This window comes from Anomalospiza imberbis, chromosome 8 (assembly GCF_031753505.1).
Source record: "Anomalospiza imberbis isolate Cuckoo-Finch-1a 21T00152 chromosome 8, ASM3175350v1, whole genome shotgun sequence".
In the NCBI taxonomy this organism is placed as follows: domain Eukaryota; kingdom Metazoa; phylum Chordata; class Aves; order Passeriformes; family Viduidae; genus Anomalospiza; species Anomalospiza imberbis.
The window spans coordinates 2,305,859-2,322,150 of NC_089688.1; the positions used below are offsets into that span (position 1 = coordinate 2,305,859).

Here is a 16,292-nt window from a genome sequence, read left to right on the forward strand (position 1 = left end):
TGGCTTGCCTGCTGGCTCTGCGGGCTGCCCCGCTGGAGGGCTTTGCTCCCCAAGGGGGGCAGAAATGCTTCATCTGAAATGCTTTATCCCAGCCGGGACCCTGAGGAACAGCATCACCCTCCGTGCAGGGAGCCCAGCGAGACGCTGAAAGCGAGCCCACGCTCCAGAGCTGCCTCGACAGTAAAAATGCAGGCGGCAGCCAAGGCTGCAGGGCTGCGGGGACGGCAGAGGGAGGATTTCGGGAGTGCTAGGGAGGGTGCTGCAGCCAGCCAGGGGCCTCCAGGCTGCCACCGACAGAGGTCCCGGGGAGGGCGGCTGTGAAAGCAGACAGCAGAGCAGCTCCCTGGGCTTTTCTCTGGGCTTTCTCTGCCTCTCCCAGGCCAAATCTGCTCAACTCCCAGCCCTAGTGCAGCTGCGCTGCAGGTCATACAGGATTTCTCCAGCCTAACGTGAGGGGAGACATCACTGAGAAGCTGCTGGTTCACTACCGAGGCTCTGTTTTTTGGAGATACAGCTCACACAACGCTTCCTTACAGTCCTGAGCTCCGGCAGAGCCAGGGAAGGATCACCCAGGCTCCCTTCAGCCAAGGTGAACAGAAGGGAGTCACAGCCTGGTTTGGGTTGGAATGGACCTTAAAGTTCATCTCATTCCAGCCTCTCTGCCACGGGCAGGGACACCTTCCACGGGACCGGGACCCCATCCAAGCTGGCCTCGAACACTTCCAGGAGGGATAAGAGTCCGTGTCAGCAGACACAGATCCCCTGAAGAGCCCAGCATCCCGAGGGCCAGGGCTGTGTCAGCTCGGTGCCACCGTGCTCTGACTCACAGGCAGGGGTGGCTTGCACAATACAACTGATTACAGCGAATTACAGCTTTGCAGATTATGCAAAACCAAAATTGGAGCCAGTGGGCCTCCAATTGCCACGGAGGAGCTGATGGCAGCCACTGAGCGGCTCAGGCATCCCTTGCACCGTGTTAATTCCCCCTTCCCACGGGTGGGATGGCAGGAAGGGGGCAGAGGGAATGGGCTGATGATTTATCTCCCCCCCCCCCAGCCCCTCCCCAGGAAATGTTTTCACTCACATTAGGATTGCTAAAGCCGGGTAGATATAAATGAATAGGAAACAGCAGGAACCTGTGGCTCTATGGCACCAACATCTGCTGTAATGAACTCCTCGGACTCCACACAGCCCCCTCCATCCTCACCTCACAGCATTCCTGGACTGGCACTGGCCTGCCAGCCTGGCTTTGCCCAGCGAAGCTCAGCTCAGGACTCTCCCAAAAGGCCCCAAGGCTGCCAGGATTGTCCCAAAGGGAAGGAGAAAGCCGTGGAGATGCCACTGCTAGAAATGGAAGGAAAGCAGAGCTCCCTGCAGCATCTTGGCTCACTTAACTGACCCAAAGTACAGATCTGGTTTTTGCATATTTTTGTATATATAATTCCTGTTCGACTAGGACAGGGATGGAAAGGGAACCAGCACCCCAGGGACCCACAGGACCCTACAGAGATGAAGGGCACAGCTGAACCCTCCAAGCTCCTTACAGGGTCAGCTTTTGCTTTCTAAGCAGAGTAAATGCAAGCTGGATTTCCTCCCTGCCCCCCACAACTACCATTTCCAAGCGATTCTGCCCCCTCTAAAGTAGTGGTTTTCCATTTCTCTCCTTTTTTTGTTGTTGTTCCAGTATTTCCCTCTGCTGCTACCACGCACAGAGAGCACCGGCTTCTGAGAGAGAGAGAGGGCTCCACAAAAAAGCAGCTGAAGGAGGGAGAAAGAGATAAAAAACCCTGAGCAGATCCTTCCACACACTCCTGTCCTCAAGCCTCCACTTCCAAAGGACAGGATTTGATAGGCAACAGGTCCTGGAGCATTTTTTTCCCCAGCCATCTGCTCATGCTGGCAGCAGCAGGCAGGCAGCCTCCTGCCACCCTTGTCCTCATGCTGCTGGGGGACAGCAGTGCTGCTATCTCCCCTCCATCCCCCTGTCCCTGGGTGTTTTCCTGCTGCTGGCAGGGCAGAAGGATGGAAGGATGTTCCTTCACCAGGATGACAGCTGTCCAAAAACACCTCTGTCCCCACCTCCAGCATCACCCTCTGGATTTCAGCCACCCTTCTACAGCCTCTGTGCAGCCCCGCGGGGAGGGACCCTCAAGCAAGCTCCAAATCCTCACCCCAAATTGTTTTCCTACCCACAGGAGCAAGATGAAGCCTAGAGAGCAGCCTGGCAGGTAAAGCCCCAGCCTCAGGGACACGCTGGGAGCTGGGTTCCCCCAGCAGTGCTCCTGGGGCTGGATGAGTGGACCAGATGCTTTCTGGGTTTCAAACCCCCACCCAAAACAACACTTCTACCCCCACACTGCAAAACCCGACACAAACAACATGCACGTTCTTTGTTATTAAAAGAGAAAATTGTTTTCTGGGTGAAAACAATTCTGCCTCTCCCTAAAAGCCAGGCAAGGATGGGGAAGGGAGTGCATGATCACCCAGGCTGAGCACCTATCTCAGCTCTCTCCTCTGCCTCATCACATGCCACCACTACACAACTCTCCTGGAGAAACACTAATTATAGCTCTCCAGCTAAAAACTTTATTATACACACACGTACATATGCCAGATTAGCAGCGTGCCTTGAGAGAGCTCCCCAGACTCAAACTGAGCCAGGTGGGTCAGGTTTAACTTGTTTTTTTTCTTCTTCATTCCCTCCCTCCCTCCCTCCTGCCCAGTTTTATTTCAGCCCCTGCATGAACTTGGCGCACACAAAGATAAGAGGACAGAGCCAGGCACGAACACTGTGATATCCCCCCCAACTCCCCTCAGCAGCCACAGAAAGCTTGGCTAAACCCTAATCCACAGCAGCCTGGCTAATCCAGCCTGGCTAGTCCAGTTCGGCTAATCCAGCCTGGCAAATCCAGCCTTCCCAAACCCCCGGTGCTGAGCCCAGCCTCGGGGCCCCTCGCTGCCCATCCCTACGGCACCGCTCCCAGCCGAGCAGGAGCACACCAGTTGCCAGCTCTCAAACCTCTCCCTTCCCACCGAGGGAGAGTTTCCTCTGGCTGGAGGACGCTGCTGCAGCAGCGTCCAGGCCCCTGGATAAGTCAATAGTGCCATTCCTGTTTCCCATTTGCCGAAATACACTGGATCTTTGTGTGGCGGAGGCGGAAAAAATATTAATCTAATTAGACTCCCTCCCTAAAATTCCTCGTCACCTTAATTACGCTTCAGAAAAGAAGGCTTGGTTCATTTTCCTAGAAAATCAGCTTGTCAGGAGACGCTTTCAACTCCTTAACAAGACCGATCTGTGCTTCGCGACGCGTCCTCAAACCCTCGCCGGGAGCTGCGGGGAGCGACAGATCCCGAATTCCCGCCGGGATAACGACCTTGCCCAACACGGCTGTGGTCTCTGCCAGCCTCCAAAAAGCCATCAAACTTTACAGGGCTGCCCTTCTGAGCTCTACGCTCATCTTTTTAAACCCGGAGAATAAACGCGGGCGGCTGCGCTTTGCCACCGCCGGAGGATGACAAAGGACAAAGTGCGGAGGTGCCGAGGATGTCCACGAGTTGTGGAGTGGGTGTGGGGGGGGAAATCCAGCGGAAAGGCTGAGTTTGATCACAGGAGTCCTAACGAGAGAGGGCAGCAGGAGAGACGTGCCTCTGTTTCGTGTCTGTGGCAGGGATTGCTAACGGAAGGGCTGGATTTAAGTGCATCTCAATCACAAGATTGGGCTGCGCACAGGAAACTTTGAAGAGCCATAGGAAAAGACCACTCGGCCGCCCGGCTATCAATCGCTCAGCTTATAAAAATGCGGATTTGATAATAATCAGTAAAAAAATATATATCTATATATATTAAAAAATCCAGGCTGAATAGTTACTTATTTGACCTGCCGAGGAATCACAGCCGGCGCAACTACAAACAGGGCTGGGTTTGTTTTGCTTTTGCCAAGAAAAATAAACAAATAAATAAATAAATAAATATATATATATATATACAGAGAAAGAAATATAAGGAAGCGGCACAGCGAGGCGGGCAGGGAGCGGCGCTGGCAGCTCGCATCGCCCGGAGCATCCCCCCCGGAGCGGGGAGCGCTGCCAGCCCGTATCCCCGCGGAGCATCGGAGCGGGGAGCGCTGCCAGCCCGTATCCCCGCGGAGCATCCCCCGCGGAGCGGGGAGCGCTGCCAGCCCCCACCCACCCAGAACATCATCCCCCCGGACCGGAGCATCCCCCCGGCGCGGAGGGCGCTGCCAGCCCGCATCCCCCGCCAGCATCATCCTCCCCGGGAGCATCCCCCCGCCACGGCGCGGAGGGCGCCCGGCTCCCCCGTGCCAACCCCTCAACCTTTATATTAAAGAAAAACGAAAAAAAAAAAAAAACACCACCAACTCGGCGTCCCAAGGCCGGGCACCTCACCCGCAGTGAACTTTTTTAGGGAGATGCTGCCCACCCCACAGCCCCCCAAACTTGTGCCCCCCTTACCTGCGGCGGCCAGCGCCCGGCGGAGCAGCAGCGCGGGGAGGAAGAAGGAGAGGAGGAGGAGGAGGAGGGAGAGGCGGCGGGGGCCGGGCGGCGGCATGGCGGCGGCAGCGGGAGCGGCAGCGGCACCGGGAGCGGAGCGCTGCCCGCCCGCCTCGCCACACTGCCGGGCTGCCCGGCGCCGGGCGGGGCGGGCCGGGGCGGGCCCGGGGCGGGCCGGGGCGGGCCCTGCCGTGAGCTGCGCCCGGGCTCAGCCGCGCCCCGCCCGGCCCAGCCCGGGATGCGCGGCTCCAGCGCAGGCATCCCGGGGAATGCGTGGATGGACGGGTGGACGGACGGACAGACGGACGGATGGGGGGACGGATGGACCGATGGATGGATGGATGGATGGATGGATGGATGGATGGATGGATGGATGGATGGATGGATGGATGGATGGACGGACGGACGGGGAGCCGCTGTGCAGCGGGGCCGGCGGGCACCAGGGGGAGCCGCGCATCGCCAGCGGAGCCGGGGCCCCCCGAGCCCCCCGCGGAAATTCCGTAACGCGTGAAAGCGGCGTCTTGCTACAGCGCCGGGTTGGAAGGGTCTGCGAGATCATCTCCTTCCATGGGCAGGGACACCTTCCTCCAAGCCCCGACCAACCTCGCCTTGGACACTGCCAGGGATCCAGGGGCAGCCACAGCTCCTCTGGGCACCCTGTGCCAGGGTGTCACCACCCTCACAGGGAAGAATTTCTTCGTAAATCCCCACCTAACCCCACTTCGTATCCCCACCTAACCCTGCCCTGCTTCAGTTTGAAGTCATTCTCCTTTGTCCTGTTACTACACGCTTTTTTAAAAAGTCTCTCTCCATCTTTCTCGTACCCCTCCTCTCACTTCCCCCCCCAAAAATGGGCATTAAAATCCAGGCTGCCGGATGTACCTGCAGGAGCATAAAAATAACAGATGCAAACACACACAAGTAATAAAAGATAAAATTCACACACTGAGGGAGGTATCCTGCAACTGCTTCTTGATATGTGGCCTTTTGGGTTTAAGGGGGATTAATAAAAAGGATGGAGAGTGACTTTTTACTGGGGCAGGTGGTACAAGGACGAGGGGAATGGTGTTCAGCTGAAAGAGGAGAGATTTAGAGATGTCAGAAGGAATTTTTTCCATGTGAGAGTGGGCAGGCCCTGGCACAGGGTGCCCAGAGCAGCTGTGGCTGCCCCTGGATCCCTGGAAGTGCCCAAGGCCAGGTTCAACAGGGCTTGGAGCAGCCTGGGACCTTGGAACCTGTCCCTGCCCATGGCAGGGGGTTGCAACTAAATGATCTTTAAGGTCCCTTCCAGCCCAAAGCATTCCATGATATGCCCATATCTCCATCCCTGTAAAGAATTGTAAACAACCTCACAGCTTTGCAAGCTTTGGTGGGGCTGCGATTTTCCAGCCACTCAGTCCCTCCTCAGAATGGGTTTAAACCCCACCCTGGCTCAGTGGAGAAAGGGGGGAGGCCAAAAGGACTAAGCAATGCTTTTTTTTTGGGGGGAGAGAGACCCCAAATTCCAGCAAAGCCACATGCTGCAGAGTCTGTGCAGAGTGCCAACAAGACCCACTCTTTTCCTCTGAGGAAGGAGGGGCTGCCACGGCTGCCTAGAAATGGTTAAAATATCATGGGAACTGCAAACTAGTTTTAATTGCTGGCAGCTGCTCAGCTCCTCGGGGCAGGGCAGTGGGGGCTAAGGCGCCCTGGCAGTAATTACAGCCTGTGTCTTGCCGCCAGCCCGGTGCAACCGGGGCCCTGGGTTTGGCGCCGGAGCTCTCCGGGCTCAGCGAGCTGCTCCAGCCACGGGTTTGCTCCCAGGGCTCAGCCTGGTTCTTAGCCTTCAGAGCGAGTGCAAACCACGGCAGGATGCAGAAGCTGTTCTAGCAGGGTGCTGCATGCAAGCTGTCTCCCAAAAAAAAAAAAAAAGAAAATGCACCTTGGAGAAGTTTCTGGAGCTATCAGGGGCTCTTGTTAGCCAACCTGAAAGAAATGTTTGGGTGATTTTAGCTAATGCTTCAGGTTTAGATACCATATGTTTGTCCAACACGACCCCCGAGAAACCATTTTCCACCTGTTTGGTTGGTGTGCCAGTGGATGCTTGGCCAATCCCAAAAACCTATACCAGGCACATTTGTGGGATCAACCCCAAATAATCTTTGGATTCCGGTGGGTGCATGGGAGCAATGGGTTCCTCACCTTCCCAAGGCATCTTCTGAACCTCAAGAATTAGAGATCCCTGGCTCTATGTACATGACCTGTCATGTCAAATTTAATGACACAAGGAAAGATTGATCTTTAGTTAAGAATGTTACTCCCTTTCGTAGTATATTTAAAAATCAGACCTGCCGCTGCCCAGGCTGCTTCTCCCACCCTCTGCCTCAGCCAGAGGCACCCCCAAAAACCAGGAAGAACTCGTGGCACGCTGCTTGGGCCACCTGCACATCAGTGGTGGTGCAGCTGCCTTGAGTGCCACCTCGAGCATCCCACACTCAGTGCACTTCAGCCGGTGCTTACAGAGCAGTGGGATGTGCCGGAAAAGGCTGAAGAGCAGGGGGGAAAAAAAAAAAATCTCATTTCCAGTTGCTGTCGAGGGAGTGAAGCTGTAAGGGAAGAGCCCTGATGCAAACCCAGCAGTGCTGGCATTGGGGCTAAGAGCTCTAGGAAAATAAAGCAGGACAAAAAGGTGTTTTCCAGCTGGATCAGACCATGTGAGTGCAGTTTCAAAGTGCCTGCTTTGGGAAGCAGAGTGTGGAAAACGAGCGAGAGCGGGTGGGTTAAGCCGGGCAGCGTTTAAGGCAGTCTGGTATTCAAAACAGGAATTAAAGCGATGCAAATGAAGGGTTCACTTACCCCCATTGCGCAATTTGAGAAAAATATGACATGACAAACTATCATTAAGGCAAAGGGCTGTTTTTCCTCCCAGGTATTTACGTACTAGCCCTCGTTTTCCCTCTAATGGCCAGGCGTGAACGTGCCAATCAAATTCCCGGCGCGGCAGGACCGCTCCCAACAGCCGACTCGAGGCGTGAGGAGTTGCACTGGGCAGGCTCCAGCCACTGCCATCAGCCCCAGAGGCGCTGGATGCAGCCAAGGGGAAGGGGACGGCACATGGGAAAGGGTCCCTGGCACCCGGGGGGGGGCTGGCATTCTGCACCAGGCAAAGGGAGGGACTGCTCCCGGCTCAGGGGTGCAGCAGGACCAGCACATCCCACTGGTGACACACCTGAGCAGGGACCTCGTCGGGCTGGCCATTCGGGATCAGGCTCAGCCAGGAGGAAGGGGGGGCATGAAAGCGTTAAAATGATGGCAATCGGATGAATAGGAAACAGAGGGAACTCCCAAAGCTTAATCAGGAGGTGAGACAAAGACTCACTTGTTCGGGATTCAAGGTCACGGCGCCCTTCAGCTCTGACCGCACGGTCATGGGAGGGGTGGGTTTCTTTTCCGACCCAAACTTCGGAGGCAGAGCAGACCTGAGGTGGGCTGAAACATCCTCTGTCGATTCCTTTCCTTTCAGACCTTGCTCCTCACTAAATATCTCAGTGATCTAGGATAAGGCTGGGCTTGCTGGCACCAACTCATCAAGACATCTTTACGGTACAAAAAACATTTCAATCAGTGGGAAGAAGGACAATTTTATTTCTTTTTGTTTAAAGAGCTTGTTCTTTTGAGCCCTCAGACGTTATTTGCAGCTGTGGTCGGCTGGAAAGGTTGCAGCCAGGGGTAGCCAGAGGTGCTTTTTTATTTGGGGGTTCAGAGGTCTTGGAGGCAATTTGCATGGCATTATCCATAGCTGTGCTATCGGGACAAACAGTCCTGCCAACCTAATTAGGCATTAGGAAGGAGAGAGCGTCTGAAGACCAGCACACAGGGGAAAAAGAGGGGATAGGCAGCAAAGCTACTGATAACGTGGGGTCGAGGCACTGGGAAGGGCTTCCCCAGCATGGAAAAGCCTTGCAGTGAGCTCTGATTTCCCTGGGATGCTGCTGCCTGGATGCCCTGGCACTGCCTCCCCACCAGCTCACCCTGGCACGTCTCCTCTTGCCCCACAAAAATCCTCTTCCCTCCTCCGGGAATGCAGCCGGGCTCAAATCCCTCTGCTTTTTGTGAAGAGGGAATTTTAACAGGCACCTTGTTGTTACCAGGCACGAAGTAAACACTGAGTTAGCCGTGGTTCATTTCATTCTTTTCCCCTACTACTGATGACTTCCTCACCTGAGAGCTTTGGGAGCACCAAAGGAGGCTGCAGAAATTCCTGCTGACAGACCTGCTGCAAGGATGCTGCTCCTGCCACGGAGAAGTCCTGGATGCTGCCTGAAGAGGACAGAGAATTTACCTCTCTACACAGGGCAGAAAAAGGGTGGGAGGAGGACAGAGCAGGTTTTCCTGCAGAACAGGTGGAGCAGTGTCTTTTGACAGGTAGGCTGTAGCTGGGGGACACCTGGATCACCTGGATGGAGCCAGCGTGTCCCCGCAGTTTGCCATGGGCCAGCAGTGGTAGGACATGGGGGAGCTGTTTGAAACTGAGAGAGGGGAGATTTAGAGGAGATGTAAGATAGAAATTCTTCCCTGTGAGGGTGGCACAGAGAAGCTATGTCTGCCCCATCCCTGGCCGTGTCCAAGGCCAGGCTGGACAGGGCTTGGAGCCACCTCGTCCAGTGGGAGGTGTCCCTGCCCATGGCAGGGGGTTAGAACAAGGTGATCCTTAGAATCCCTTCCAACCCAAACCATTCCATGATTCTATGATTCCCTGCTGGTTTTCTCCCATGCTCCCTGAGGGTGAAACAGTCAGCACCCTCCCTTCCTTCCCCCTCCCCGTGGGCTCCCCCACCCCACACTGGCGCTCCCCAGATTACCCCTTCAAGCTCATGGCAGGGAGGTGAAGGCAAGGGACTTTCCTGCCCCTCACCTCCAAACAGGGAGGCACATTCCATCCCTGGGGGCTCCTGAGGGAGCTGAGCAAGGCTCAGGAGAAGATGCAGCACCTTCATGGAAGCTGAGGATGGAGGAGACCCCCTTGATTAGCAGGACATCATGCATGCCCAGGGGCCCCTCCCTGTCAGGGATGTGACCGGGGAGGACAGAACACCCCAAGATGAAGACCAAGGCAATGGAGACATCATTTACATATCCCCATATCCTCCAGCCCATGGGATACCTGGTTGCCGGTGTGGGGCACAAGGTGGGGTCTCTGAGTCCTGGCTCCCTCCCAGACTGAGCTCATGGGTGAGAGATGGAGAAGAGAGGCAGGATCTCCACGGAGGCACTGGGGAGGGAGCAGGAGTTTGTGGTTCAGTGGCTCCCAAGTCCTTTCTGCTTTGCAGAGCTTTACAAGTGATGCCGGCGTGTGATTTGATTAGGGAAAGCGCTTCACTCCCGACTCCGGAGTCTCCTTGGCTTCAGCTTGAGATGAGATGGAAATCCGGCTGGGCACGGGGAGACGCAGACACAAAACCTCCTCCTGTGTCCTCTTGGACCCTCGTGTCACCTCTCTCCTCCACCTTGGATGGTGCTTCACAGCATCTGTGTCCCACAGGAGGGTGGAGGTGAAAGCTGCTCCCCCAGGCCAGGAAAGCCTGGTTAGGAGATGGTGGTTCCCAAGGTGGCCATAACCCACGTCAGGAACCCTTTCCTGCATCAGGGGCTGGGCTGGGAGGCTGGGAACAGCTCCACATGTCCACAGGTAACCAACGGGGTGGCTGGGAGCAGCTCCACATGTGCACACAGGGAACCAAGGGGAAGGAAGTGAGCACCTCAAACCACCAGGAAATGCCTTGGGGGTGTTCACTGAGACCAGGGTTTGCTCCAGAGGGAGCTGACAGCACTTGGACCGGTGTCAGTGGTGCCTCCCCAGCATCTGGAAGAGAACAAGGAGATCAGCACAGCCACAAAGCAAAGCAGGGACCTTCTCATCTCCATCCTCTGTGTGAAGCAGAGCTGGCAGGAGAGTTGGAAATTGCCAGGAGGGATGAATAAGGGAGAGGGAAAGAAAAGCCACAGCAGGACATTGTAAAAGCACCAGTGCTGTGGAGCAGGTGCAGAGACAGTGATAATTCCCCATTTCTTCCAAGAGAGGAACTAGGAGTGTCCAAATCGAGTTATCAGGCAGCAGATTTAGGGACAAACAAAAGACGGCGCTTTTTCCACGCCACCCACGATTAAATTATGGAACTCATTGCCACAGGGTGCTATGGAGACCTACAGCCTAAGTGGCCCCCAGAAAGCATTTAGGCAAACTCACGGGGCACACGGGTCTGTCAAGGTCTGTTAAACATGATGGAACAGCCACCTCAGGGAGTCCCTAAAGCCCAAGGCTGCCGGCAGCACGTGTCGGACAAGGGGCTCAGCAGACCTGCCATGCCTCGCCAGGACTGCTGGACCAGCACAGCCTGGGAGATAAATAGCACCTAATCAGTTAAATAAACCATGCCCCACATCGCCCTGAGGGCAAGGAGAGGACACTGGGCTCAGAAGTGCCCACGATGATGCTGCAGGATAGGCAGAGAGGGGACCCCGGAGTTTCTGTCCATGTCCCAGTGCAGGGATTGTCCAGGATGCCTCACCAGGGATTTTTGGCTGGGGCTGCCCTCACAGTTGGCTGGGTGAGCGGGGCTCTGCTGTTTCCACAGCTTCAGGCTGAGATGCTCTTGCTCAGGAAGGAAAGGGGGAAAAACATCCTCCACTCCCTGTGAAGACACCACATTCCAGACCTGCCTGCCATGAGCAGGGCCCCTGCTCCTCGCTCTACATCCAGCGTGTCAGCTCAATAATTTATCGTCCAGAAGGTGCAGTCACCATCCATAATTCAGGAGCAATCATGTTCTACAAGCCAGAACTGGCAATTTGGCTCCGTGGACCACGCGCCGCCTTCCCGGGGCTGCCTCATGCCACGTCCAAGGACTCGATTCTTCCTGCCAAAAGGCACGAAGGCAGCAGCCACCTCCAGGTGGGTGCAGCCCTGAGGGGCATCCTAATAACAGCAGGCTCTGGAGCAGAGTCCCTCTTCAGGTTCCTGAGGCGTCCCTCACATGCTGGTCTGAAAATGATGAAGAAATCTTGGATTTTGGTCCGCAAGGCTGGCAAAACCCACAGGCTGTGGGGCTCTGTGTTGGTGGAGCAGTGGTGGAGGAGCTTGGGAGGAGCAGGACAAGGTGCCAGCCCTGCAGAGCCCTGGCATTCAGCAGCAGCTCCTCGCAGCAGTGGCTGGTAGTTTTGGTGATGAAGGGAATCCTGTCAGCACAGGAATCCTGTGCCATGGGAGCACACAGGTCCCAGAGCAAAATGAACCCTGGTATCTCAGCTTCCGAGGCTGAGAAACGGCTCCAAGGCACGGGATCCAAGTGATAACGTGGGATGGGGGGTGGCAGGAAGGAGAGGGGGGGCTGCAGCCACGGGTTGCCCTCCAGGAGATAACAGAAGCATCACGGTAGCAGCAGGGAAGCGCAGCAGCTCCGGGGAGAGGTGGGAAACGTGAGCCACTGGGTTCTCAGATTAGAAAAACACCTCTTGCTCGGCAAACTCTGTTAGTCAAGACGTAAAACACGGGTGAAGCAGAGCGTGCTGGAGCTCCCTCGCTCCTGGGGGAGATGTTTATTAACTCGTCAAAACACAACGGCTGTTGTTGCCAGCAAGAACCTGGAACAGCAGGGGAAAAAAAATTTTAAAAGAGAAGATGAAATAGAAAAATGGGAGAAAAAATAAAGATCCCATGTGAAAATCATCATTTGCTTCCCTGTGCTTGGCTGGGGATGGTCTGTGGAGCGTGCCTGAGCCTGGGCCATGCAGGGATTTGGGAGCATCCTCCTGGAGAGGCTGGGCCAGAGGCTGCTGCACTGCCTGGCTCCCTCTCACGCTTCTCACAGCAGCCACTCCCTGGCCTTGGTGTAACTGGGCCACTTGGCCCGACAGAAACTACAGCTCCTAAAATAAATAAGGTGATAGCAGGCAATGAGACACCCAGTTAATGCTGGGGTGGTGCAGGGCTGCAGCCATGACATCCCAGGGACGCTGGAACAGGGAATGGCAGAGCAGCCACCCTGCTGCTGCAATTGTTTTAATCCTATTTGCTTGAGGTGCTGCAGATCAGGGACTAAGTTTCTCCACCAGTTATTCGCTGTTGCTTTACTTGCCTTGAAGGAGAGACAGAGGATTAACTGAGGGGTGGTATCATTATCCTGGTTTTTGTCAGGAGTATCCCTCTGAAACGAAGCCTTGTTCCTCTGAATGACCCCAGCACCCCAAAAGTTGCACATCACAGGCAGCATTGTCAGTTAATTTTTATAGACCCAAGGGGTCTCTTTGGGATGATACTGGCCTTGATTCATAGAATCCTACAAGGTTTGGGTTGCAAGGCACCTTAAAGAGTCATTCCAACCCCCCTGCCATGGGCAGGGACACCTCCCACTGTCCCAGGCTGCTCCAAGCCCTGTCCAGCTCAACCTTGGACACTTCCAGGGATCCAGGGGCAGCCACAGCTGCTCTGGGCACCCTGTGCCAGGGCCCCCCTCACAGAAAACAATTCCTTCCCAATATCCCACCTAACCATGCAGTGCTCCCACAGTGAGAGTGGCCATTACAGCCCAGGGCTGTGGTACCTTCTGTAGGGTTTTTCCAGCCTCTCCAGCCTCCAGCACTGTCAATATGTACTTTAAAGAACAATTTGCACCTAAAAACGCTCCCCTCCTGTGAAAGCGCCGCCGTGCAAAACAGCAGATGGTGTTTGAACACTGCAAAATGGAAAATATATCTTTAAAAGAGAGATACCAGAGTTGTCTTGGCGCTGCACGGGCGCCTCGGGGGTCTCGATTTGCAGCTTTCTGCATGGGGGAGAAAAAAAGATGGCAAGTGCTGTGAGATAATATTGGTGGAAAGAGAATGCTTTTCCTGAGGGATCCTTGGAAGTTGTGGTATGGGAACAACCCAAAAGGATTCTGCAGAGGGGGCTCTGACACCAACAGCCCTCATGGGCCACCACACGTGCCCAGCGCAGGAAGAAGAGCAGGATTTTTCCTCCCTTCCTCCCCTCACTAGTGTTCATCCTGCTTCTTCAGATGAAATGCTGTTTATGGAGAGGTAAGGTGGGGTGGGAGAAGCATAAACCACCCTGCTCCCACTTGGAGCTGCTGGGAGAAGTCAGTCCTGTAGGGATGCTGATCCTCCCCAGGTCCCAGCCCCAGGACTGATGCAGCAGGAGCTCCTGCTCCCAGAACCACGCACCCAGTGCTACACTAACACTGCCTTTGTACGGCAAACATCAAACTAGTCCTTCAAAACCCCTCCCCTCTCTCCTCACCCTAGAAGCAAAACCCCTCCGAACCTCCGTCCTGCAGGCGATACTCCCTCCATGTGAAAAAAAAAACCTTTTTCTTAGAGGTTTTCTCAATAAAAAAGCTCGAAGGCTGCTAATTTCCAAAATAAACAAGCAAATCTTTGGAGCAGCAAATGCAAAGGGCCCCGACGGCATCTTCTAAATGTCAGGGAAAAGCGTCAGCCCTGACGCGTGCCCGGCTGTTGCTGCCTGCCCAGCGCCGGGCACGGGGGACATCTTTGGAAAGTTTGGGCTTGGTGGGAGCAAAGAAACCCCCAAACCCTTACAGGACCCCCTTACGGCTGCTTTGAAGCTCTGAAACAGGAAGAAAATACCATAAATTTGGCTCGGCTTCACTCCTAGCAACGACATTTTGACAGCTTCTATTTCGGGGATGGCTTTATTGTTTTCCCCCTGGTCGTCAATTAATGCCTTACCTCAAAATAGCTACGAGCCAGCAGGACTTTTCCACTCACCAGGCTGTGAGCTGCTCCCTGCTTCCCCCGTGGTGCAAACGCTCGTGGATTGGGCTGGCTGTTCCCAGGCTGGCCCCAAACCTCCAGTTCAGATCCCTCCAACAAGGACAACCTCCCTGCTGAAGCCAGGTGCTGATGCTTAAAAGTCAGCGTGGAGGAGAAAAAACAGCTTTGCAAACCTGTTCTCCATCCTTCTGAGAGGGCTGGGCTCAAGCATGTGAGGCTCAGGAAGGGTATTTAGCCAGTGCCCAGGAGAAACACAGGCTGGGAATGCTCTGAGGGATGCAGGGAGGAAGATGGAGCCAGGGCTGATCTTTACGGTCTGCATTTGATTTTGGAGGCAGGAAAAATCGCCATATGGAGGGCCTCAAGGATATTTGGGTTGGAAGCTGTGAGGGTCTGTGAGGGCCCTTCCGAGCCATTATAGGATTCCAAACCCATCATAGGATTCCATGACATTCCCTCTGCTGCTGGCTGAGCTGGACAGCCCCATCCCAAGGGAAGTGCTGAGCCTCATGCACAGATATCACAGCCCAGACCCCCTTGGGCTCCCTGCTCCCACTGCTGCTGAATAAACTCCTAAACACCCCTCTCAAAGATTTAAGATTTGGTTAAAGATTTAAGAAAAGCCCTGTACAATGTATGTGGCTCCTTCTGAAATATTCATCAATGTTTTGACAATTTTCTATCACAGATCACCCCTTCCACCATGGTGGTGCAGATGGGGAAAACCACATATATTTACCAAAAAAACTACCTGCAGTTGCCTCTTTTCCCACATAATTCAGTAGCTATCAACTAGCCCATGCAGACATCCCCTTCCCTCTGCTCCAGGTGAGCCAGCAGTGCCCCCAGCTTCCCTCCGGAGCAGGTGACACAGGAGTGACTCCAGGGGACAATCCACAGGGAGCATGGGATGCCTTCTGCAGCGAGAAGCTGGGCACTCAGTTCTGAGGGGTCTGGAGCCATCCCAGAGCTCAGCAGCCATTCCAAAGGCTCCAGGTTGTAATTCACCCCTGCTTCCACTGCAGGATAGCAGCTGCCCTTTCCCCCTCACCCAAGACACCATTTCCCACCCCATAGCAGACACCATCTCCTACAGCACACTGGCCCCAGGTGCTTTTTTTTTTTAAATCCTTTTGCTTTTAATCCCTATAAACAGTTTCACCTGTGTGAAGCACTTGCCTGGCCCCACTAAAGGACCAACAGGTTGCCCCTATTTGGCCATCACTCCTCACCCAGCTGCCAGGAAATGAGGGAGGGAAGGAGCCCCTGCCTCAGTCATCTTTTGATTTCAGTACAGCTAACAAAGTTAAAGGAGACCTTTCCACTCCCCCCAGCCTGAGCTGGAGAAGCTATAACATTTTAGCTGTTTTCTAATTTGATGTGCAAAAAAATAGAGGGGAGAGGGAAAAAGAAAAGCTCCCACAACTCACTGCTGGCTCCTTCTCGCCTTTAATTGGGGATACAAATGCCAGGCTGATTTTTGTGTCCTTCAAATTCCCTCTGTCAGTACCAGGGCTTCCTCTGGTTCACAACAAAAATTGACTTTGTGTCATGAATGAAGTAATTATTTCCCTCCACAAATGAATATGGCAATTATTTCCCTTTTGGGGAGGGATGTGTGTGAGGTTTGAGCTGCTGAGCAGAGCCACAGTCCCTTCCCAGAGCAGGGAGGAGCTCAGGCTTTGCTCAGCAGTGTTTGTCCCCTGCTCACGCCCAGCCACCTCTTCCCTTTCCCAGTTGGAAAAGGGGATGGATCCCAGCTGGATCCCTGTCGGAGTCCAGGACATCCCTTTGGCTGCCCTGGCTGCCTCGAGACCCTGGCAGGGGGCTCAGAAACCTTGGCATGAAGTCAAAAACACCTGTGGCTTCCATTTTAGCCCGTGGAAAAATCTGTCAACTTTGTGTGAGGAATTACAAGCCACAGAAGTTTGAGTGGTGTGGTAAGCGAATTAACACAGGGTGAAAATGTAGAATTTTGGGGTTTTTAGAATGTGGTTTAAAGG

The 16,292-nt window shown here is 54.6% G+C and overlaps 1 protein-coding gene across 2 annotated transcripts in view; it reads right to left on the reverse strand.

Annotated features, from left to right (window-relative positions):
* Positions 1 to 4,658, reverse strand: part of UNC5B (unc-5 netrin receptor B) — a 55,205-nt gene extending 50,547 nt beyond the window's left edge. For both annotated transcript variants that reach the window (XM_068196947.1, XM_068196946.1), the window contains exon 1: positions 4,477 to 4,658. In XM_068196947.1, coding sequence (XP_068053048.1) covers positions 4,477 to 4,573 — 97 coding nt within the window. In that variant the 5' untranslated portion in view covers positions 4,574 to 4,658. The remainder of the gene's footprint in view (positions 1 to 4,476) is intronic.
* Between the last annotated feature and the right edge of the window lie 11,634 nt (positions 4,659 to 16,292).